Below are 25949 nucleotides of genomic sequence, written 5' to 3'. Positions count from 1 at the left end.
GTTATGTATTTTTTGATTTGTTTACTTACAAATGTTTCCAAAAAGATCCTTAATGTATTCAAGGTAACAGTGTGTTTCCTGCTGGCCACTATTTGCTATAACTTGCAGGAAAACATGGGATATGTCAGATATGTCAGCAAGTGAGGAACGAAGTCGATGCATGATTTCAGCTTGAGTCATGTCAGATAGATTTTCATCAGCTATGGTAGTTGTTTAACAGTGGAGATAGCAAATCCCACGATTCCACACTGCTTAATGATGTCCCCAAACTACTTTTGTTATTGTTTTAGGGTGAGAGACCTCGGGCAGCAGAACTTATATATTCAGTCGCTTCAGGAAATTGTGATGTTGCAATTGCAACAATTCACACAAATTTAACCAGTCCGTGTGAATTCTGTGCAACCTTTGTTCAAACAAACAATTGGACCAATCATTATTGCTTCCCATAAATTCCACCAATCACAGCAGTCCCCTGCATAAACATCATACATGTACATCTCAGTGAACCTACTCAACATTTTCCTTTGTTATTCACCTTTTCTTTTAATTTATATATTTTCTTTAATATTGTCACAGGTACTGAAAAGAACACAATATTTGTTATTGTTAATTCCCCCACGGTGCACTTCTTCATTTACAAATAAAAGAGAATCATCAGTTTTGTATTTTTTTGAGCCTTTTCGGTGAGGTTAGTCAGAACACTCAGAGCGGTTTTGTTGTTCCTATAACAGGTTGCCTTCGGTTTTTAATTAATTATACAAGAAAAATCACAACTTTCTTTTGTAATTTTCATTGTAAAAAAAATCCTAAAAACATTGCAACATGCATTGTAATTTTTTCAGAAAAGGATCTGTGAAATCAGGCATTTTAGGCTGCAACAATCCCCAAAAAGGCCCATGAAATCCTGCCGGGACTGCATATTGCATATTGAACAGGCAATTAACAGAAACAAAACACCTTGAGATTGAGCTTCACTTCACAGATACATATACACATTAGATAAAATAGCATCACACAGGGATAGACACACATCTACCTATATGCGTGCCTGCAAAAATTATACATTAAAGCAAAGTACAAGATTCCTAACAGGTTGTTAATAACTGTTGTCCATCTCCTTTTTAAAAAAAGGCAATTTAAGTCGTAGCTGGGCATGTGCTCCATGTAAACATGTCTGACTTTTTGTGGCCACTGGTAAGGGTGTAGGCTTCATGCAATTAAGAATAATTATTTTTCTTGCAACCATCAACAAAATATGCAGTAGAGGTGTATAGAGATGTCGTTATTTTCATCTGTATCTGCTCAACCAGTACAGTTATCTGTATTGTATTTGGATAGAATACCAGAAGTAGGTGTGTTATATATATCAGAAGCCACATTAAATATTTGTTTCCAATGCCTTATTTACGCTTTCATAAATAGAGGTGCAGCTCTAATATGCAGTATGTAACGCTGGTGTGCAGGTGATATTTCCAATAAGCACAATAGTAGCTCGAAAGGATTGTCTGTCTCCAACATTTTCTCAGTTTTTTTTATTTGATATATATTTTATTTTCAAGCTGTCTCAAACTATATGAATATGGTCACTGACCATACCACAGTTTCTCCCGCATTTGTTTGCAGAATTGTTTTTGAAGAGATAATCTGTTAGCAGTTATAACCTCATTATAACATTCTTATAATTCTTGGGACACCAAACATGTCTTCCAAAGCATCAGTGTCCCCTATTGTATTCAGCTCCAGTTGCCGTTGTCCTTTGATATGGAGAGTGTTATCAGACCTGTCTAGAAACTATTTTGTATATGGCTGTATGTGTGTGTTTGCTTTGTTCTTCACTTGTCAGAGTTCCTGTCCCTCAGAACATTTTGCATACTGATTTCCTTTTTCTTGTTTTGCTCCATCTAGATAAGTTTGGGGTGGTCAGGTACCGCTTTCACGGTCAGTGTCGGGATGTCTGTCCAGAGGGGTTCTTCCACTCTTCGAGGAGACGCTGTGAACCCTGTGCTGCAGACTGCATCATTTGCACCGCAGAAGATCACTGCCTTCACTGCAGCCCAGGACACAAGCTCAGAAACGGCCACTGCGTCCCGCTGGAGTGCAGCGCAGGTGAGAGAAGCCTTACTGATGTCACTGTGAAAGGCACAGTGGAATTGCTGAATAGGTTGGTGACTTCTACAGAGGTCAGCACTTTGAGTAAAATAAAAGCATGAACAAAAAATGTGCCATCTGCATCTCACTATTGTTGAATAAAAGAAGAGTTTGGGGAGGATTTTATAAAAGCTGCCACTGTTGCTCAGCACCACTGTCACAGACCCGAGCTGCATTTGGCAAACGTCACCTCAGGGAACACACATGCAGCACAGTGACCCCATTTGAAAGCAAGTATTAAAATTCAAATTCAAAACATGCCAACACACAGGGCTCCAAGCCACATGCATAGATTGACCAAAGAATAGGGATCTATTCTTTGGACTGGCTTCTTTGAAACAGTACAATATGAGACTCATTTGGATTTCAGTGTCAGGTATGAAAAATGTGCCTTTAAAAGGAGGAATTTTAAGCTTCTGAAGGTGACAGAAAGTGATTCAGGGGATTTTTACGGTGCTTTTTATGTGTATAAGTATAGCAATGAAGAATCTGAACACTATCAGAAAGAGAAAAAACAAATGGCCATGAAACGCATTCAACAAAGCTTAAACACTATAAAGGAAATATAAAACCTTTCATTTCTGTACTGGTATCACATTATGTCTGTTGATTTAGCCAAATACTGTAAGAAAGAGAAAACATTTGAAAAAAGAAACAAATGAAAATGCCCCACCACTCAAAGATTTGTCCTTAGTTTGTCTATCAAGGCCTGTCTGATGCCTGTGTTCTTGCTTCTACTTTCTGTTCTTAATCTGCTCAACATTTCCAGAATGTATCTTAATCCTCAGAGAGATTGTGAAAGATGAAAACTTTGCACTTATCTCATCGTATGAGATCAAATGTGAATGCCAGCCAAAGGAGGATTGGGAAAGAGCTGAGATGTTTTGAGTGAGATGTTTTGTGAGATAGGGAGGAAAGGTTTAGATGGGGAGTTATAACTTCACTACACTGGATGAACGTGAGACAGAGGTGACGAGCAACGTTAAGAGTTTATGTGAGGATATAAGGTGAATGAAGTGAGTGGGAGGATGAGACGAAATTCTTATCATATGAGTCAGGCAGGTCTCTACATGCTCAACAGACAGCTTGAACTATGGAGAAAACAAAACTTTAGCTGCTGTAGTCCGTGGTGCTTGTTTGACCAGCTTGTTCCTCTCCTCTCCTCTCCTCTCCTCTCCTCTCCTCTCCTCTCCTCTCCTCTCCTCTCCTCTCCTCTCCTCTCCTCTCCTCTCCTCTCCTCTTCACTAAAAAGTGTGTAGTTCTAAGACAAGTGCTGTTAAAGCTGCACCTTCTTATTGATTGATGTGAATTGAATGACATTACAGTGGTAACTTATGAGACAGGCAGTAATTTGATTGTCATGTCTGTAAAATATACCACACTCCACTTAAAACACCTGTGACTCATTGTTTGGTTGTGACAAACAAAAAATGTGCAGGCTTAGAAGTAGCTTTAAATATATTTTTTCTTTTTCTTGACCACAATACTTATTAAGAAACATCTGTCACCCAGTGTTGAACAACACTAAGTTAAATATATATCATTTAAATACCATGTATTCTTTTTAATTGTTTATTGGGTTTTGCAAGAACATACAATTGTGTCATCAGAGCATTTATACAAAATAAAAAGTATATCTTCCCTTTATAAAAAGACATTATAAAAAGTGACAATTGCGATATTGTTACATATTGTAACATCCAAACAGCTTACAAAGACTGAGAAAACCGTCATAACACAACTATAAACAAGCAAATAAATATATAGCAAAGAAACATCAGTCGCCTGATAGCAACCTGTGTAACAGACATTAATAGTCAGTATAGCAAATCACCCACACAACAACAAACACAAAACTGAGACTCTTCCAAACCACAGAAGTTGCTTCAGTCAGGAATGAGAGCAGAATGTATCTTTTTAATGAACTGGAAGAATTAACCCCATATTTTCCAAATTCATTGGAGAATCACGTTAATGAAAGTCAGATTGTTTTTTTTTTTCCAGTCTAAGTAAATAGAGGATGTCTCTTCACCAGTAAATATCTGAAGGTGAAAATCTGTCTGTGGGTTGCTGAACATATGCAAAAACATTATCAACATATAAGTCTTTAAAAGTATTGATACCCGTATTTGACCACATTAAAAACAGTCAGAAAAAGCATGATCAGCCGTTGAGAAAATGATTGTTGACCAAAATAATGCTTGAACTTAACATAAACTGTAAGGGATGTTTTAATGATCACATTCTTATAATAGCGGGTTGGATGAATGAAAAACAGCCAGGTTGGGAGACGATCAAAGGCTTCATATTGAAGTCAGTATTTAGTCTCATGTATTTTTTTGGGGGGGGCATTTTATGCCTTTAATGACAGGACAGCTGAAGATGTGACAGGAAATGGGGAGAGAGCGTGGGGGAATGACACGCAGCAAAGGGTCATGGGCGGGAAGTGAACCCACTGCCACTGCAGAGGACTCACAGCCTCTGTACATGGGGTGCACGCTCTACCAACTGAGCTAAAGCTATCCAAGCACCCCTGTCTCATGTATTTTTTAATTCACTATTATATCTGCTGTTTTCATCAGGTGAGGTTGCAGATGCAGAGAATGAGGACTGTCTCCATTGTGACGAGGGCTGCAAACAATGTAAACGCAGTGAGTAGACCACATCTTTCTCTCCTTCTACCTCTTTCACCCGCTGAGTTGTTCAGCATGTAGAAATAAAACCAAGTGCATTCACAGACCCATTTTGGGCCGATGTCACAATTACGTCACAGCATTACTTGCAAGGCAAAAGGGCAAAATGAGGGAAAAACTGGTGGCAAACACAGAGAAGTAGACCACATAACTAGGCTGAAATGTCATCTTTCTGTGATGTTGTGGTAGCTACTTCTGTCAAAAAAAGGAAAGATAAAAGAAAAAAAAACAACTGAAAAACAAAGACAACTGTGGTTAAATGCATTAAGATGAAAGCTGAGAGATATGAGAGGCCATGACAAACAATACAAAATGAACTCAAGAAAATGTCAAGAAAGTAAATATTCTCACACCTATTTTCCCTATTCAACAGAAAAATACAACTGATCATCTTCTGAATTCAAGTTTCAGTCATTTATCCAAGTAAGACGAGCTGTAATTGCCTTAACTCTGTAAAACACACTTAATTTAAACTCGACACATAATAAAACACACTAAAAGCGTCTTGTCCAGTCTTTCCACTATTGAAACAACACCAACTCTGGCTTGGTAGAAATCAATCCTTAATTCACTGTGTTAGATGTTAAAATAGTCTTTTCCCCTCACTCATCTTCTCAGCTCAGTGCGCCATCCTTCGGCCAGTGAGAACTTTTTCAAGTCACACCCACGGTCATGGAGAATGAGTTACTGTACATATTTAGAAAAGCTTGTGTTTTCTTCAGTGATTGCTTAAAAATACAATAAACAAAAAACAATATGTTTCTATCCTTTTAACAGCATGGTTATAAGACAAGACATACCTTACACAAACTTGATGTATGGGGGGGGGGGTACAGTGTACTCAACACCTAATAAAGTTGGACAGTGTAGTTGTGAGGTGGGTGTGTGAATTTACTAATGATACTGCCATTGATTGTTGTTGCACCTCATTCTTTGCTGTAGGTTCTCTGTTACTGCCGATACATCATCAGAAATTTACTTAAATCAGTCCTGACAACTACATTTATTAAAAACATAAGAGGTTCTGTAATTAATGAATGTTTTGTTTATTCCAATAAGCCTCATTCATTAGGAAAGTCATTCTGACAACGTAGACCATCTCTTAGAACTTAACAGCACTTAATTGCTTAATTTCTTTAATTATCAGACACATTACTGATTTTTCTTTTCTTTTTGCAAGAGTGATGGCGATTGATCAACATCAGTCCACAAGGACAGCTAGTTGAAATCTAATTTATGCCAGAGGCAGACGTTATACCTCACAGAACGTTTAAAAAAAATAATTTTCCACTTGTGACTAAATGCTGCCGGTAACGATTTGTTCTTCTGCTGCTGTCTTCCTTTTAGTAAATCCCTTATATACATTAACATTGTTTTGTTATACAGTAAAACAGGATGCTAAAACCCTATTTTTCTGAATGGCGTTTTAATTAGATTTGCTGTTTTTTCTCAGCACTGTGAAATGTAAAAAGTTGTAGAGTAAAGCAGACAGTATGAGTCCTTCCTCTTACACCTCACCCTGTCAGTACAAGCCACATAAAAACGAACGCACTTCCCTCACCCAGAAATGGTTACTGACATGCCACAGAAAGTTGTTATTGTGCTGCACTAGTCTGAGGTGGAGACGGGCTGTTATTATGTCATTATGCATTCTGGGTGGAATATCTTTCTTCACTTGCACCCCCACCACAGCCTCCTTGCCACCCACCCGCTCTTAGTAATCACAATTCTGCAAGCTAAACAAGTCAGTCAGCAGATTAGAGATCTGCAATGATTGGCCCTGTGACGCGACGCGATGGGCTAAAGTGAAGATGAAACAGGATGTGTAGTGTCTTAGATTGACATCCAATATGAGTGTGTGCATTCTTACACCATTGTCTATCTCATTTTTCTATGCTTATGTCTGCGTCTCTTAGACATTTATAGTAATGTGAAGACATTTCTTGGATCTGAAGCAGTTTTTCATGCTCCCCAGTTTTTTTATGGTGGGATGGTATCAAAGAGAGGAAAGATGATCAGAACTGAGGGGGTTGAACTACCAGAAGGCAGCATCACAGATATCCAGGACAGCTACAAATACCTTGTGATCCCACAGGCAAATGGGAACTATGAGGAGGCCGCAAGGAAGTCAACCACAGCCAAATACTTACACAGAGTAAGGCAGGTCCTGAAAAGTCGGCTGAAAGGGAAGAGCAAGGTCTGTGGCTCCAGCAGATTCCAGTTACACTATTTGAGGTCATTGTCCAGAAGAGCGCAATCCTAGGAACAGCTAAGATACTGCACAGAACCCTCAAACTCCCAGACCTCTGGTAGAGGACCCGAGCTTGAGGAAGACACACCAACCCCAAAGGGGAGGAGGGGTTGAGAGAGGGAATTTTTATATATATATGTATATATATATTATTAAAATGATATATTATATGATGGTATAGTATAGTATATATAATAAAACACCAATAAAATAATATAAAATCTCAACAGACCTTGTTGTGAGCAGTTTCATGTCGGAACTACTTTCTTTCATGTAGAAAGAGAGTCATTCCAGTTGATTCTACCACAGAAAAAAAAGCTCCTGCATGAAGCTGCTCACAACAAAGTCTGTGGATTATCTTGAGTAAGTGGGTCATGATTTCTGGAGAGAGAGACATTGCTGCTGACTTTTTCAAATGCACTCTAAGCACCACAAGCCGAGTGCCATCTAGATCCATTATATTCGAGAGTAGGCAGACATCTCTACAGCCAAACTCCAAACCTTGGCGACTCACACCAAAAAAATCTAGATGGATGGCACCACAGGCCAGAGGGAAAATATGCAGTTTTGATTTTGGGCTGATTTGTCCCTTTAAGACATTTAGAAGTATGTATTAAAAGTAAAAGTTCACCCCAAAATGTTATCTTTTTAGCCATTATTATGAAAAACTGCACTACTAGGTCAAAAGGCAACAAAAGTTTCCAAACAAGCTCTGAAGCCAAATATTTCCACTTGACGTTTAGTTTCATTTTGCTTGATTTATACATTTAAAGTGACAGTTCACTCAAAATCCAAAACATATTTTTCTCTGGCCAGTAGTGTTATTTATTCATCTAGATAGTTCTTGTGTGACCTGCAGAGTTTTAGAGATACTGGCTGTAGATATGCCTTCTTTCTCTCTAATATAATTGAACTATGTACCATGTAGGAACTGTTGTCTTTCTACCAAACTACATGGAAGCATGAATCTACTCATGGATGAGGGGTTACAGCCCAGGAGGATGGCATTAATGTTTACATTTCGCTCTGCCTTAAGTATGAGAATTGTCCATGAGTAGTTGCATGGTTTCCTGTGCAGTGGTATGGATTGAAAGAAAAATTTAGAAAGAAAACATTTCCAAAACTCTGCATCTCTCACCGAAACAGTCTAGCTGGATAAATATCCGTACAGGCTGGAGTAAAAATCTCATGATTAGTTTAAAAGAAGAAAAAAAAAAGATGTTGGTTTTGAGGTGAACTTTCCCTTTAAGATTAAGCACACAAGTTTGTAAATGAGCTGTGTGTGTGTGTGTTTGGGTGTGAGTTTGTAATGTGCTGTTGTGTGAGATCTATCAATGAGCTCAGCAGCCTGACAGTGTGTGATAAGACGCAGCAGCCCTTACTCAGTCGTATCTCCACCATCAAATTACTGCAGTACTGCTTTTTAACTCATCATCACTTTTACAGCCATTAATCCTCTCTGCATACTATACTCCTTAATCATGGGATAAACATTGTAAAATATTCTATAATTGGATTAGTCATGTTTTGAATCCGTCTAGGCTCTGTGTAACTTAAAGAATGGCAGTGATGCACAGGTCTTGGCCCCATGATAAGGGCTCTCTGATGTCTTTTGCCTGGGATGAAAAAAAGCTTCATTATTTTGTCTGTCTTTGACACGTGGCTGTCTCAGTTACGGGGCATTGCTGCTGACATATCTCTAATCAGTTTGTGTGCTCAAAGTTTTTCCCTGAACAACAGCAGTCCTCCTCCCTGGTCGCGCACATAACATCTCAAGACGGGTTTTTGTTTCACTGATGATTGTTGAAGACGAGATGATTTGCACAGATAATGCACCATTCCGCCCCTCTTGCTGTTCAGAGGCTGTTGGCACGCTAAAGCTCACCTCACCTCCAGTGTTCAGCTGGTTTGATGCTGCCCGGCTCATTCCTGTGGTTGAAAAAAAGCTCTTTCTCATGAAAGTTTCGCTTAATTTTATTCACGCATCTGTTCTTTAAACACAACACGTCAGTGAAGTGATGATTTAAAGTGGTAAAAAGGCATTCATCAATCTCCACTCTTTACTGACACTGGGTGGTAATCGCTTTAATGTGTGATTGTATGCAGGTGCATGTGTATGAGGGGTACAGACACGTCATTATCTTTATCTGTATTTGTTCAGCCAACAAAGTGATCTGTCTTTGCATCTGTACTCGGATTGAACACCGAAAGTATGCATGTGTATACCAGAAGTGTTATTTTCTAACCTCATTGGCAATGACATTGATGCCTCAAATTGATTTAATATTGACATATAAGCAGTTAGTAGTAGTAGTATAGTTTGTTTTATGAACCGAAACTCACCACCACTGTCTCTGCTTCTCCAAACTTGGAGTGTGCCAACAGGCATCTTCTGTAAGTAATACACTGATTATCGATAAATACCTCATACAACCTCACTTCAAATTATCCAAACTATCTATTTAATCTTACTGCAGATCACAGTACTAGACTATTCTACATCTGTGTTAATATTATAATATATTATAAAAATATAATTATGAAAAGAGTACTTGTATTCAGACAACATGTATTCAGATAAAAATATATATATAAAAAGTACTCATTCCTGAATAATAACAAGCAACTTTGGGTAGAAGAGGCATCTGTTTCCATTGTATAATTTGTGCTTTCTCAAATAACTTATTTGGATTTGGGTGCATCCCCAAAGTATCATCATATGTGTGTAAGTACAAGTGTAATATGTAGTTTGTGAGTGCATGAAGAATCTAAATGTGTGTGTATGAGTTGCTTGCACATTCCACAAGTGCATACTTCAGGATGTGTTTGCCAGTTTAAATTCTGTTGAAATCCCCCATCCCCTGGCTTGCACAGTTAATATTTATGCGGGCGCTATTTTCTCTCTTCACATAGACACAGCCTGGAGGCATGATTTCCGGCTCCTCTGTCCCTCCCACCTTCCCTTTCTCCTAGTCTCTCTCTGTATGAGTAATTGCTTTCACAGGTAGTGGCTTGTCGACCGCATTGAAGTGCAAACCAGTGCAGTGTTAAGTTGTGGGTGCTGGAAGGAAACTGAGAGAGGAATGGGGTGTGGGGGTCGATGTAGGCTTTTCTGGGGAGGATGAATGTCCCAAGGGAAAGTCTGCAGAAGGTGCTTTTTTAGTAGTTATTTCCATCTTTCTCTCCCCCACTTCTAACTCTCCTTTACCCTCTCTTTCTCTCTCTGTTCTGCTTCCTGTCTGATCCTTTCTTTCTCTTACTCTTGCCCCCCTCTTCGCTCCTGTCTCTGTCCTCTGAGATATTTTGACATCGTTGGACTAAGGGATGACAGCGTGGCTCCTCTTCAGTTACCAGTTGGGTGGTTTTGATTGACAGCAGGAATTAATTAGTTTGGAAGAAAAATGAACTTTCTCCTTTGGTGTATATACAAAAACACACCTCACACAAACACACACCTGAATTACTTATTAATATCTTCTGCATATATTCCCAAATTCCAATAACAAAAACAAAAACAAACAAAAACAACAACATATTAACAGCAAATATTTGAGTGTTTTACATAACCTGTCACTCACATTGTGCTTGTTTTGGAGTCTTCATCAGAAGTACACTTGCAGTGCAAGCTGAACACACACACACACACACACACACACACACACACACACACACACACACACACACACACACACACACACCACTTTACACAATACAACAGAACGGCAGCAATCTGACTTCCGACTTCATGAAGATGAGAGACATGAACAAACATTATAGATGTGAGCTGACATGCCTGTAGAGACTCTTTGACTTTTACATTTGTTTGAAGGCCTCCAGGTTGGATTTGTTTGCTCGTTCCTCACTGATCACACTCAGCTGGTGATTGATCTGAGAGTGACATTCAATTCTACAGTGAACTGAGCACGTTTATTGTGTGTTATCAGAGTGCCTCCTGCTGGTGTTATAGGGAACTAAATTCAGTGAAATCTAAGTGCATTTGAGTGCATGGTAGATTAGATGGGATATAAGATAAGATGCTGTGTAACAGACAGTGGTGGACAGTAGTGAAGTACATTTACTTGAGTACTGTACTTAAGTAAATTTTTTGAGTATCTGTACTTTACTTGAGTATTTGTTTTTTTTTTTTGGAAACATATTACTTTCACTCCACTACATTTCAAAGACAAATATTGTACTTTTGACTCCACTACATTTCTAGGAAGGTTGTTGTTACTTTTCGACTAAGCTTTGAAGTCAGCTGTTGGTGTTTTTTCTTTTCTAAAATGCAATTGGTCACATGCTGTGTTCCTCACAAAAGGAAACCAATCACAGTAGCTCCTCTCAAATGGGACTGATGTAAAAGTGGAAATACATCATCCAGGCGCTCTGTAACAAGAACAAGCAAGCTCTGCCTCTTTCATTCAAACAAAAAATGGTGATGGCAGGAGAAAGACTAAATGAAATCTCAAGGTGTTTTTATAATTATTAATTATCCCAGGTAGCTTTTAAAGTTGGATTGTTTTTATTGGGGTGAAAAATATCACATAATTAATGTATATACTGCCCCTGAAGCCAGAAAGTTATTTAACAGACTCGGAGAACTCCTTACAGTTAACTTTAATCTAATTTTATGATGTGATTTTAATACATTTACATCAGAAATTGACAACAGCTGTCCGTTTTGTTTTTGATTGCATTTCTATGCTGAAGTTTTTATAGGTGTTTCTATAGACTTTGTGTAGCAGAGTGGTTCTACAAGCAAGTCAGTGCATCATCATGTGGTTTCAGAGAGTTACAAGTTTCTGTAAATGCATCGTGAAAACAATACAGCATGTATTGATATTAGAAAATGTACTTTGTAATTTGTACTTTTCAATACTTCAATACTAAAAAAGCAAGAACTCTAGTACTTTAACTCAAGTAAAATTTTGACTGAGCAACTTTCACTTGTAGTTGAATACTATATAATACTATACTATACTATACTTTGACTCGAGTACTGGTGTTGAGTACTTTGTCCACCACTGGTAACAGACTTACGCTACACATTAAGTTTTTATATACGAGAGGAGTTTATTGAAGTAAGATCAGTTGTATTGAACAGGGTTATGGATTTATAATGAATTTTGCAACGAACAACTTAAACTGTCGCAAATGTGACAGACACAGAAGCTGCAACAGTTTATACTAAGGCTGATCCAGTCTTTCTTTTTTGTGTTTTTTGAGATTCAAAACAGAGGGATTTTGCCAAGTTCCAGTTTTGCAATACTATAATTCAACGATTTTTTTTGATTTTCACAAATATTGTACAAACACAATAGTTCTAAATACACCAAAGTAAAACAAGCACAGAGACATAAAGGCAAATAATTGCAAACTGCAAGTAGAACACCACTTCAATACAGTAAATTGGCACTAAATAAATAAATAAATTAAATTAAAATAAAAAGTAACTAAAATTATGCCTCACTGTTGCAGTGCACATCAATGTCTGTCCAGACTCATATTATGTACGTATTATATCTATTGCACTTCAAAAGAATTTTTAAAAATGTATGTAGAGTATTTTTTGGGCTAAATGGACGTTATCTTGATATTTATGATTCTAGTCAGGAGTACAGAGGACTGACAGAGAGCTGAACATTATGATATCACAGTGAAGTTGACCTTAAACGTTTTAGATATAAAGTGTCATCTCATTTTATTTGATTAAATATTTGTATGGAACTTTGTCATATTTAGCATATGAATTCTTCAGTGATGATGAAAAACACATTTTGTGATGTCACAGTGACCTTGACCTTCATCCTTGAGTACAAATGAACATTTTTGTCAAGTTTAAATAAATTCCCTCAACACATTCTTGAGATATCACAGTCACAAGAGTGGGCTGTGTCATCTACAGACTGACAACCCGCAAACATAATGCCTCCATCCACGGCTGTCATTAGGGTGGAGGCATGAAAACAGAAGAAGAGGGTTTAGCTACATTATATTATAGGAAGGGAAGTCAGTCACAAAATGGACAGAAATGGTTGCCAGACAGATTAAGTTGGGACATTACTTCCTCCACCCAGCACTTGTAAGATGTCATATAACTTTGTTCCAACTGAGGAGTATAAAATGTCTGGCAAGTAAGGTACAAAATATAGCCTCAGACTGAATTCACAGTGTGTCTGATCTGTTAATGATTCACTTTCATTTCTGCTCTTCACCACAGAGGATTCAGGAGATCAGGAGGAAACTGTCTGCCTCAAATGTGAAGACGATCACTACCAGTAAGTCTCTTTGGCTGAGAGTTTTATGGACTTCAACACACACATATTCATATGTCCTCGTATTGATACTATCCATCTGTCTGTCTGTTGCTCAGGTTGGGCACAGACTGTCATCTGTCCTGTCCAGACCGGACCTACAGTGTGGACGACACCATGGTGTGTACTTCATGTGAAGACACACGATGTGAAATCTGCGATGAGTCCCAGTGCTACTGGTGTCAAGATGGATTCTATGTCTTTGGTAACATTTGAACCACTTATAGTTTTTTAATAAATGTTATTGTGTGAATATCAGCTGATAAATTTCTGGGTCCAGAATAAGACGCTTTACCCAGAGAAGCTGACACCAGTCACCATCTTCTCATCTTATAGAAGCCCTGAGAGGAGTATGAGAAAAAAATAGTTCTTATAAGTCTGATCTAAATTATTTTCTCTCCTGTGTTTTTAACTGGAAAACAGGTGGGAACAAGATTTTTGCCAGGATAACCTTTCTATTTTTTTTTAATCATCTGTGAAACAGGTGGGAAAAATCTGTCAAGTGAGTTTTTTGTCAGGATCATTTTGAAATGTTGTTGTAGTTCTAATACTCATTTTGATCACAAGAGGCTGAAGTGTACCACTAAGCCATGTTCTAAAACTTGTCTAAAAGCATGTAACATCAATTAAAATGCATTTCTAGCCCAAAGAAAGACCTGACAGGAAAGGCAATTGCTAAAATTAAAACACAACTGAAAGATAACACGAATTCTATTATTATTCAGAAAATGGTGTAATGTTGCACTTCAGCCTCTTGTGGCTGAGATGAGTATTACAACAACTGTTTTCACAGTCAAAAAAGAATAGATAAATAAGGAACCTAGACATCATTCTGGAAAAAAAAAAAAAAATTAATCTGTTTTGAAGTTATAAGTAGGAGGAGAAAAAACAATTTAGATTGGACATAGAAAATGGATAATTAGAATTTGCCTTCAGGGCTTCTGTAGTTTTCAGAATGTCTCCAGTTAAAGGCAGCTCTTGGGACACTGTTATCTGTACCTGATTTTGATATAAAACACTGTAATTTAGAAGATATCCCTGAAAATAATTATGAAAATGTTTTTAAAGAACTGTTTACATCACAGTAAAACTATACTCACAAACTGACTAATTACTTATTTTATTAAAAGAATAATACATTTAAAGGTAATATAAAATGTGTCTGTGTGTCCAGATGGAAAGTGTGTGGCTCACTGTAGAGAGGGTTTCTTTGTGGATGAGGAGAGCAGGGACTGTGAGCCTTGTCATCGTGCCTGTCGTACCTGCGGAGGGCCCCGATATGACGACTGTGACTCCTGTGAGGACAGGTTCACATTGAAGGACGGGGAGTGTTTAGAGGACAGACAGCTTGCTGCCTGCCCTGAGCAACACTTCAGAAACAGTATGTTCATTTGACTTCAGTACTAAATGTTTACAAAAAATTTACAAAACTCTGACCTTTTGTTTTGGGTGGATGTAAATTAATTTAATTTCCTACGCTTCAAGAAAACTAAGGAACTGAATCATCTGAAGCTTGTCTTTGATTGCAGTTTTACTTGTAATATGTGAGGCTGACTTTCTACAACTCAGTAACACATCCTTTAGTGTATTTTTCATCCCATCTCACATGCTTTCAGTTTGTATGACATTTTATCAGAGTTGTCCCCTCTAGTTTTTTCCTTCTTCTTTATCATGTATGTCTACATATGTTGTCCTGGTTTCTGTCTGCTGTTTACCGTCAGGTCAGGGCGACTGTGAGCTGTGTCACTCGTCTTGTAAGACTTGCTCTGATTCAGGGAGGGAGAACTGCAGCAGCTGCTACTCAGGTAAACGTGCTGTGCTGTGTGTATGCCTCAACTACAAAATGTTACTTTATTCTTGATGTTTCACTTGGGTCTTGCACTGGTTTATGTATTTTTAGGTTTTAATGTGCAGATTGTTTGTACATTTTATCCTTGAAGTTTTGTGAATGGTTTTTAATCATCCATTGTTTTAAAGTTTCATTCCTCATTCATTCTATATGCCTTCCTGTTTATTCATTCATTACTGGGTGTTTTATTATTGTGTTATATACATAAAGTACTATGTAACAATGGTTTTGATAAGCACTATACAAATAAACTCCTCCTTCCTCATAATTGTGATATCCAATTGCCAATAATCTTATAGTGCTGTCACTTTACTTAAAGCTCACAAAGTGACAATGCTATGATGCATTATTGATGTTTACAAGACGTTATTTCATTTCATAAACTTAGAACTAATATGGTAAGTTGGAGCAGTTCTCTATGTATCTTTATAACTGGCTACAGTTATGTTAGTTATAATGTGCCGTGGAACCCAGGACTCAAAGTCTTGTTGTCACTTTGACATGATACATCACTATGAATGCTTAACTTATAACGCAGGATGTCAGCCACTTATAAAACCTTAAGTTGTCCTGTATGATCATAAACTTTATAAAGTGTTTTACAAAACCTTATTAATGCATTCTAATGTCTTATTAATGTATTTATATTTTTTTATTTATATATCAACTTTAATACATAACATGCAGCTCAGTTCTTTACAGTATAGCATTACAAACAAGACATGATTGAAAAAAGAGAAACAAAAAATAAATTCATAGAAGACAGAGTCAAAGATTTTAAAAAAAGGGCAGAGAAATAAAATGACTGTCTTTGTGTCCTTTATTCTTTTTCTTCTGTCAGTGAAATGATTTTTCTCTGTGGCTTCAGGTCATTTTCTGACTGCTCGCCAGACCTGCATGTCTCATTGTCCATCTGGTACATTTGCCAACAAGGCGTCCAACCGGTGTGATGATTGCTCAAAGGGGTGTGTCAGGTGTGAGGACGCCCAGCAGTGCCAGCGCTGTCGCAGGGGTCTTTACCTGCACAATGCAGTGTGTGTATTGGAGTGTCCAAGGTGCTTTCCTTTTTTTTTTCTCATTTCTTAACTTGCACATGCTCCATCGTAATACATCGGTTTTACCAAATCTTCTCCTCCCTCTGGCTCTCTCAAAGAGGGTTTCCACAGGATGGTGTATGCCAGCCATGTGCCCCAGACTGTGCATCCTGCCAGGGAAATTCCTCTCACTGTCTGAGCTGTGAGACACAGTACTTGCTGCTGGACCACTCCTGCAGATCACACTGTCCAGAGGGCTACTATACCGCCGAGACAGAATGCCATCGCTGTCCAGCTCACTGTAGAGAGTGCAATCAAGATGGCCTGTGTCAGAGTGAGTATGCTCGGTGTTTGTCAACATCAGAGTAGTTTTAGAACCTACACTACCTAAACATCTTTATGACTGAAATTTATAATATACACTCTATCCTAGGACTAAACTACTAGGAAATATGGTGCACCATGGCTTAGTGTGTGAGATTTAGATGTATTTAATCGCAGAATATGGCAGAAATGCAATATAATATTCATAAGAATGTTTTCATTCATGTATAGTCATCTGAACATAAGCACATAAGCACTTTTTGCAATTTTCAAGGCCACCACAGTTTGTCCTACATGTCGGGAAGGGGTGTGTGAGGCGAGCAGTAATCAGTTGGTTGCTACAACCTACCAAATCTACAACCTCACAGCTAGATGCCACTAAGTCCTACACACTGATTTTTGAAGGAAATGACTTAGCATAACATTAAGAATGTTTTTCCTAAATGTACAGGTTCTCATTGCATATTGTTATAGAAGTGAAAAGTGGAAAGCAGAAGCCAGCATGAGATATAGGATGTCTGGGCTGACTGAATGTCAAATGCAAACCACAAACACTTAAGACTTGCATATATATGTGCAAATCCAGTCTTGCTTTCATTGTGGAAACCACAATTAGTCATGATTCAGTTGTAGGAGGGAAAAAATGGTCTTTGGTGCAAAGGAAATTGAAGCAGAAATTCTATTTCTAATACTTTAACATGTAGGTCTGTTGAATAACAGCTACAATATTGTTTGTATGAGCTTAAAGGCTCGCCTCAAGTAAGCAGCTTAGTCGAATCAAGCATTTTCTCTTTGTTTCTCTCTGTGCCAGAGTGTGACCAGTACTACTTCCTCCATGACGATAAGTGTGTGGATGATTGCCCAGATGGCTACTTTGCCAGTGAAAAACAACAGGAGTGTGGGCGTTGTCATGCTGAATGTGCCACATGTGATGGACCTGACTTTGATGACTGTTTTATGTGCCGCAACCAGAAAGCCGTCCGTTACAATGGAGAGTGTTTGCCTAAGTGTCCCAGCAACACTTACCATGATAAGATGACCAATGAATGCAGAGGTAGGGAAGGTGGAAGTTTATCTTGATCATGCAAAATAACATAAAATGACATCAAAGTTTATCATTTAACTGTGTCTTGATTTTCCCAGAGTGTGACAGGTCATGTCTGACCTGCTCTGGCCATGAGCCCACATCCTGCCTCAGCTGTGATACCGCCAGGCGTAAAGATGCCAGTGGACACTGTGTGTGGTTCAGTCAGTGCGCTCTGGACACATACATGGACCAGAATGGGGATTGCCAAAAGTGTCACAAAGTCTGCCATCGCTGTTCTGGGCCTGGAAAAGATCACTGCCTCAGCTGCAATGATCCAGACTTCCTGCTAAGTAAGTTATTAAAATAAGCCAGAAGAAAAAATATTTTTGATTACTTCATAGCAGAGATGTGGACTTGAGTCACATGACTTAAAATCAAACTTGAGTCACAAATTTTTGACCCGACTTGCAAGACTTGCACCTCAACTTTGACTTCACACACTTGAGCACTTGACTTGAAAATACTTGACACCTTCCTCTTAGCCCTAAGCTTAAAAAGTTGTTCAAAAGTGTGCCACAAATTAATTAATTTCCTTTAATTTCCTGAATCAACTAATGTTAATGTTATTCATTCACAGCAAGTTGACACTTAAGTGAGTATGAAAGATTTTCAGGGTTTTATTGGCAGAATATGCCAGACATAGAATACGGTATCCTTCTGGCCTGTGACATGATGTCAAAAATATAATATAATCCAGCCAGCAAAATTATTTCATTTAATTATTTTTTTCTAGTTGTAAAAGAATAGCTTGTTTGACAATATTTCTCTTTCAGCAAACACAGTTGCAGAGCAGATAAGCATGTTATCAAGTGTCATTTATGATCAGTAACAAAGGTAGAGTTTTAACCACATACTCTGTGGCACAGGCAAAAAACCAACAGTGCTCAGCTTGCCATTTTCATCAGAGGTATTTAATGACTGGTTCAAATTGAGTTGCTTAGTTTGTGGCCATTGCACAGCTAACTTATATATAAATATTTAAAAACTGATGTTTGCATTTTTGTTAAGTGTGACTAAAATGTATTAGTAGTGGTAACAAAAAAGTACATTTTCAAAAATACTGCATTTTCTTGCAGTACTTGAACACCAAGACAATTTGAGTTTGAGACTCCTGTCCTACACAAACAGAAGGGGAGAGTGAGATGAGGTGTTTGCAAACTTAATCAGCTGAACCAAATGAATCAATTTGACCATGCCAGATCAAGTTGCAGGAGACAACCATGAAGAAATAATGTTACGTTACTGGGGTCCAATTCAAAAATATTATACAAAAGCTGTGCAGTGGTCAATAAAGTATGAATTGCAGTATGCAAAATGGACAGGTCGGAAATTATGGACAGAGACATAACGACTTCCAGCTTTGTTAAAATAGCATTACATTTGGTGGATAGTGTAATATTACTTGTTTAGGACTCAACTTGACTTGGGACTTGAGTGCAAAGGCTTGAGACTTACTTTTGAGTTGAAAAAAAAAAAAGACTTGGTAGCCACCTCTGCTTGATAGGAAATGTCATGTGTCCATCAGACAGCACCTGTGTGCAGAAGTGTCCTATGGGTTACTACGCCGAGGAGAAGGACGAACGTGTGTGTGAGCGCTGTCACATCAGTTGTCAGTCGTGTGTCGGTCATCACAGTGTGCAGTGTGTCACCTGTAAACCTGGATTCTTCAAGCAGGGAAGCAGCTGTGTCGAATTCTGTTCAGAGGGGTAAGAAGAAGACCGCAGATAAACAAAGTCTTGTCTTGTTTTTCATCAGAGCACATCACAAACTAAACACCTTTCTCCTTTTCAGTCACTTTGGCAACACTTCCAACATGGTGTGCCAGCGATGTGACCCCTCCTGCAGCCGGTGTTGGGGTCGTGGTAACAGAAACTGTCTGAGCTGTCGGGAGGACTACGTCTACCTGAGGCAGCAGGGACAGTGCCTGCACAGCTGCCCTCCAAGCTACTACCAAGACACCTTGTTTAAGACCTGTCACAAGTGTCACCCTACTTGCAAGACCTGCAGCGGTAAAGGAAGCCTGCCATGGTTTATTTGGGCTGTGTTTCTGTGATTCACATTATTGACCACAAATTGTTGTGTCACAGTTTCTGTTTTTTGGGATATTTTCGGGTTTTAAAATGACATAAACATCAGAAAACCTCTCAAGAGTTGACATAATCCCTACACTCATGCCAACTGAGTATTTTTCTGTTAAAAAGACGTTTAAAAATAACTGGTCACTGGGGATAAGAAGTTCAGAATTGGTTCAAAAACAATGTTTTTTTCACTGACTATTTGAAAACATTGATTGATTCGAACATTTAGACCATATTAGAACTTAGAACTTCTGCCACTACAGTGTCCTGGTAGCATCTTGTTGTCAGCACCTAGTATACGTAGTTGGCAATTATGACATTTAATATGAAACTGCATTGAATGCATTAAAATTCTTTGATCAGATTTCACCTACAATGTTCACATAGTGCTTACTTTACACTGTATTGTCTCTTTCACCTTACTGTACAACTGCACAAATAATCTAAATGATTAAACAAAGTAGATATTCTACTTGTAGATATTGTAACTGCATTTTAGCTGTATGAAAAGAGGATGAAAAGAGGTCTTAGATGTTCAGACCAAATATCAAACATTTTAAAACTCAGAATCACCATTGAAATCCTGGTTGGTGCTCACTATGAATTGTTGTATATTGGATTTCACAAGTCACAGAAATATATCTTTGTTATCAAAAAAGTTATCTTTGATAGGTTGTGCAAATGTGGGAGAGAATTTCCTCATTAGGTTCTTAAATTGCAACAATGTGGTGACATTTGACACCATTTCTCACTTCCTGTCTCTCTCCTTCCAGATGAGGGCGCTACGGCCTGTGAGTCCTGTTATGACGGCTACAAGTTGATGGGTGGCATCTGTGAATCCCAGTGTCTCGTAGGCTTCTATGCTGCTTCACAGGTGACAGACAACTAGTGTGTTACTTGCTTTACAAAATTATTAGGTTTTGTGTATATACAACAAACTCTAAATCACATATTAGCAGTGGTGGAATATAACTAAGAACATTTACTCAAGTACAGTTCTGAGGTACTTGTACTTTTGCTTGAGTATTTCCTTTTTATGCCACTTTATACTTATACTCCACTGCATTTTGGAGGGAGATATTGCATTTTTTTACTCCACAGCTTTGGCTGTGGATTCAAATTATATCAAACATAAATGATAAATTAAGATGTATTATTATGAATTAAGCTACTTGCCAGCAGTATATAATGGAATAAAAATTAACAATAAAAAATAATTAGATTAGATTAGATTTGAAAATAACATCACAAGACAAATATATCAGAATGATATTAGACATGCATTAAAATATATGCCAGATGTCAACCGAGAATATACGTATGTACCTATAACATGCATACACACACATCAAGAGTGTTTCATTCTTAGTGCATACATGCAACAAAATGCAGATTCTGATTATTCTGAATATTCTAGAATAAAAAAATATAACGAATGAAATAAAATAGGCCCAATAAAAAACATAAGAAAGAACAATAATAGGTCTAGCCTGGGACTTGAATATGACAGGCCTGTACAATTGTTTGTGGAGAGGAAATAGTTTGTGGAAATAATTAATGGCTGTTAAAAGTTGAATCATAAAATAAATGCAGGCTATAATGAAAAATAACAATACTATTTATACATTTCTCTTAATAATAAGATATAATAATATATATTTTTTAATATGATAATTTAAATGAGTGGATTTGATAGCTTTCCACAGACCCCCAAAAGAGTGCCACGGACCCCTGGGGGTCCCCAGACACCAATTTGAGAAACACTGCATTAATATCTATAATCCAGTAACCTATGGTTCTGAAATAAGCCATTCTGCATAATCAGTACTTTTACATTTAATGCTTTCAGTATGTGTATTTTAATGTTAACACTTTTCTATTTTGACTTGAGATTTTGAATGCAGGACTGCTACTTCTTTCTGCCTTTTAGAGCCATAGCTGCAGTTTGGCAAGGCTGCTGTTCAGTAAGTTGTGAGAGTTTCTATGTAACATGCTCTTCTGTTGCTGCAGGGCTCTGAGTCCAAGAGCGACGAGCCAGTCTGCAAGACATGTGACCCGTCCTGCGTGGACTGCCGAGGTCCCAGCATGTGGAACTGCACAGTGTGTCCAGCGCTCCAGATCCTTTCTGATGATGGCCGCTGCTTGTCCTGCTGTGGAAATGAGTCACGCCATGATGATAAACCAATATCCAGGGAGTGCTGTGACTGCATGGCCTCACAAGGTAAACAAGAACCCACACTGGAAAACACACTTCCGGCAAAAAACACACAGATGACTGTATTGAGAAAAAAAAGCAATTACGTGTGTGAGAGTCATCTGTCACATTCTTTCAGGGCATCTTTCATTTGTTATGGTTGGTGTGTAATTTATCTAATTCAGCAATGTTCCTGACAAACAGGGCTTTGAGTATTTCAGAATGATTATAAATATTATCCTTTGACAAGAAATTTTCCAAGCTGTCTTGGCCCCCGGTCATCATAGACAAGACTACATTTTATTTCGTTCAAGTAAGACTTTTGTAAAATAGTCATACCAGACAGGCTATCTAATGCAGGGATTCCCAAAGTTTTGATGACTGAGCACCAGTTTAGGGAGCAGGCATCATGATTGAAGAGCACACAGGAAAACCCACAAACTTGTTGCAGGATTTTTGATTGGTCTTATAATTGTGTTTAATATTAAATTCATTATGCATCAGATTCACCTGTTTTGTATGTCACTTTATTTCTCCACCGAAATCCGACAAAATAAAAGTTGATCAGTTTTTCCTGCAACCACCTTTTTTCCTCAACCATACATTGTTTTTCCATGGTGGCTTTTCCATCTCACTTCCACATTAAACAGCTGAGTTGTCCACCAAAATCACTAACTTTACCCAACTATTACAGACTAGTTGAGTCTGGGGGTTTTACTTATCCAACACAAGTCCTAACCTGTAGTTTGTAGCGGAGCAAACTCTTAATGCTAACAGCACTAGCAGTGACGACAGAACCAAATTCCTTTGACGCTTGCAAGGTGCCACCTGTTGCCAGCCAACCAACAGTTTTCCACAAGTTGTTGTTCCTAACCTGACAGACACTTGTTGGGTGGCGCAGTTTGACAAATTTCATGAGTAGTGTGTTAAAATGTAGACAACTGAAATGGCCCACAGATAATTAAAATTTAATGCATGCATTTAATGTTATGTTCAGGGGCCACACAAAATGTGGGCCACCATTGGCCTGACCCCTTGTCTAACATAACCTAATAGGCTGCTCCATTTCCTTCTTCTCAGTGGAGTGTGTCCTGGGTGTCAACTTTGTGATGGGGAAAGCTGAGGATTTAGCTCAAGGGAGCTCTGCCAGTCTCTTTGTCACTGTCTGTGTTCTACTTATCCTCTCTGTGGGTGGAGGGATCTTCGTCTTCCTCAGCGCTCGCTCTAAATCACTCACCATCACATCCAAAACCAAAGCTGGAGGTTATAAGAAACTGGACACCAATGAAGGTATAGCCTCAAAACCCACCACTTCTCCATTTGGGGAATATAGCGACCCAATAATTGAATGCGAGGAAGATGAAGAAGAAGAAGATGATGATATTGTCTACATGGCACAAGATGGGACGGTGTATAGGAAGTTCAAGTATGGACTCTTGGAAGAAGATGAAATTGAGCTAGAGTATGATGATGAGAGCTACCAATACAGATGAAAAGAAAGCACAGAAGACCTCTGGAAAGAAGCAGCTCTCCCCTCTGTATCACTGCAGTCTGCACATGTCTTGAAAATTGTTTTTTGTTGGAAAAGTGCTTGACACAGAGGGGGAGACTGACCACTTTTCAGATACATGATGTCTGTTTAATTCAAAAGTTGGATCTCTTCAGATCATCTGAAGAAGATGAAGAAGGGTGAAGAATACACACTTTCATTACACCAAAATGTTTTTCAATTACATTATTAGGAATTACATAATCTAGAAGACACTTAAGCTATACCAACATAGCAATACATTAATACTTGAGTTATTTATGCAACTGAAATTCTAAAGAATAATATAGGGGTAAGTAACACTGAAACCTGATAATCAACATCATATCAACATTTTCCTGTTAAATACACATCCCACTATCTATCTTATCATATTTGTGCTGTTTATTTCCTATCCTTTTAACAAACTAAGATTATTTTTTTTTCTTACCAAGTGACATTTTGGAGCATCTCTAGCCTGAAAGCTCAAACACAATGCACTGCACAGCTGAAAAAAACTGGTATCTGAAATGTATCACCTAGAGAAGATATGAGTTACAAAACATTGCTGGAAAAGCTGGAAACTAAACAACTAAACTTTAAAACTTCAAAGCTGCAAGGTGAAATAAATTAACTGTAAAGGTTGAAAGGAGAAATGCTTTGTATTGATATCACAAAGACTAACTTAATTGCTAATTACATAGAGCAAGTTAGACATTTGAATGGTTTCCGTATGCAGAAGTGGTAGCTGACCAAAAGTCATACAGAGGAATAAATTGCAAAACATTGCCAAAAAACATGGAAAAGAATTTGTAGTAGGAGAAGCAGTAAAGCTCCTGTAGTAGTAGTAGTAGTAGTAGTAGTAGTAGTAGTAGTAGTAGTAGTAGTAGTAGTAGTAAAAGCTCTACTAGTATGATGAGACCAAAATGATCTGATGTTTACACAGTAGTGAAAAGATCTAGTCCAACCCTGGTCACACTGTTCACAGATGACTAGTGACTAGTGACTAGTGACCTACGTTGGTCATCTAAATTCTGTTTCATCATTAAGTCATCATAATGGTCACAGATTTGGTTGTTGATTTCTTTTCTGGTCAAATCTTTTCCCTCGACATCAATAACTTTAATTTCCCACCGGATTACAAAACCTTTAAACATATTATTAAACATATTGTGTGAAGAGTTTGATTTCGTTTTAGTTGTGAGTTGTGAATGCTTTGACAGTCATGTTCATGTTCATATGTTTGTTTACATTTTCTAGAACTAATCATTTTACTCTAAGAAAATATTGTATGTTTACATCACAAAATGATACAGTAATTATTGTTTATATTGCTTAGATAAATGTGGACAGAATGCTAATATAATCTACTTCCTCTGTTTCTGCATCATCTGGTTTAGAGCACTTAATAATCACTGCTGTAATACTGAAGTCAGTACTGGCTGTGTTGTACTGTGTCTTTGTTTAATTTGTAAAATGGACTGTGTATCACGCTGCAGGGGTCACCTCAAAATTCAAAGCAAGCAAAATCTCATTTGTAATTATGTGTGGTACTGTTTGGATCTTATAAGGTTAGTTTACACAGAGAGGAAAATCTTTTCTCAGGGATTTCTCCTCTAAACGCAGCAGAAAGTTGCAGTAGATGTGATTTACCAGGACTTTTCTTGAAAATATTTTCTTTTACTTCTATGGTGTTTTGACTTCAGGGTTGTGTGCGTCTAGCTTATAAAGCAGTATCCCTGATAATAACAGGTGTCTCCCACGTACCAGAAAGTGTGAACAGTGAATAATTAAGATTTTTCTCTGGTCCACACTTGGTTGTGGTGAAATGTCCTGTGAGTGTGAATGATTGTGTCACAATAAAGCTGGACTTTGATCTGCGTCATGAGTGTGCAGTCTTGGTGAAAATGCTGTGTCCTGCATTAACCTGCAGATGTGCTGTTGTACAGAGGAGAATACAGGTGAATTTGAGGAAGAGCTGCACGTAAATCCACATGCGGGTGACAACAGGTTGATTGTTTTATGTACAAAAGCAGAATTCGTGTTCATTTTAAATGAGGACAATTCATTTTGAGCCTATATTGACCTATTTAAGTGTAGTTTTCACTTCATTTGATTTAATTAATTTTTTATTACTGTGTCATGCACAATGGGCTAGCTCTAATAGGCTTCCAAGACACCATTATTTAGAAAGAGACCAGAAATCAGAGTAGCAACAATAATAGTCTTAATTTAACTGGTTCCTCATCTATGTCACAAGGACTTATTTTAAAACCACATGTCCACGTCCAAATTGTTGTCCAGGCTGTAAAAAACGTACTGGTCTAATATTCAGTGTTCTCACACAACCTGAAAATGACAGCCTCTAGAGATAAATCCTAAATTAGCTGCTTAAGACTGTCATGTCGAATTATTTTTCATGATTTATCGAGATAATGAAAAATCAACA

General features: G+C 37.9%; 1 protein-coding gene across 1 annotated transcript in view; it reads left to right on the top strand.

The window, feature by feature from the left end:
• The window catches only part of pcsk5b (proprotein convertase subtilisin/kexin type 5b), a 98618-nt gene extending 74534 nt beyond the window's left edge, over window positions 1–24084 (top strand). The window contains exons 23-37 of the mRNA XM_084728823.1: window positions 1906–2106; window positions 4731–4799; window positions 13313–13370; window positions 13466–13611; window positions 14581–14787; window positions 15128–15211; window positions 16124–16310; window positions 16409–16623; window positions 17425–17667; window positions 17757–17990; window positions 19226–19406; window positions 19492–19709; window positions 20552–20652; window positions 21789–21999; window positions 23053–24084. Of these exons, the coding sequence (XP_084584949.1) occupies window positions 1906–2106; window positions 4731–4799; window positions 13313–13370; window positions 13466–13611; window positions 14581–14787; window positions 15128–15211; window positions 16124–16310; window positions 16409–16623; window positions 17425–17667; window positions 17757–17990; window positions 19226–19406; window positions 19492–19709; window positions 20552–20652; window positions 21789–21999; window positions 23053–23465 (2768 nt within the window). The 3' untranslated portion in view covers window positions 23466–24084. The remainder of the gene's footprint in view (window positions 1–1905; window positions 2107–4730; window positions 4800–13312; window positions 13371–13465; window positions 13612–14580; window positions 14788–15127; window positions 15212–16123; window positions 16311–16408; window positions 16624–17424; window positions 17668–17756; window positions 17991–19225; window positions 19407–19491; window positions 19710–20551; window positions 20653–21788; window positions 22000–23052) is intronic.
• Window positions 24085–25949: the final 1865 nt, after the last annotated feature.

This window comes from Lutjanus erythropterus, chromosome 10 (assembly GCF_056507025.1).
Source record: "Lutjanus erythropterus isolate fLutEry1 chromosome 10, fLutEry1.hap2, whole genome shotgun sequence".
NCBI classification, from domain to species: Eukaryota; Metazoa; Chordata; class Actinopteri; order Lutjaniformes; family Lutjanidae; genus Lutjanus; species Lutjanus erythropterus.
This window is presented reverse-complemented; position numbering and strand designations above follow the sequence as displayed.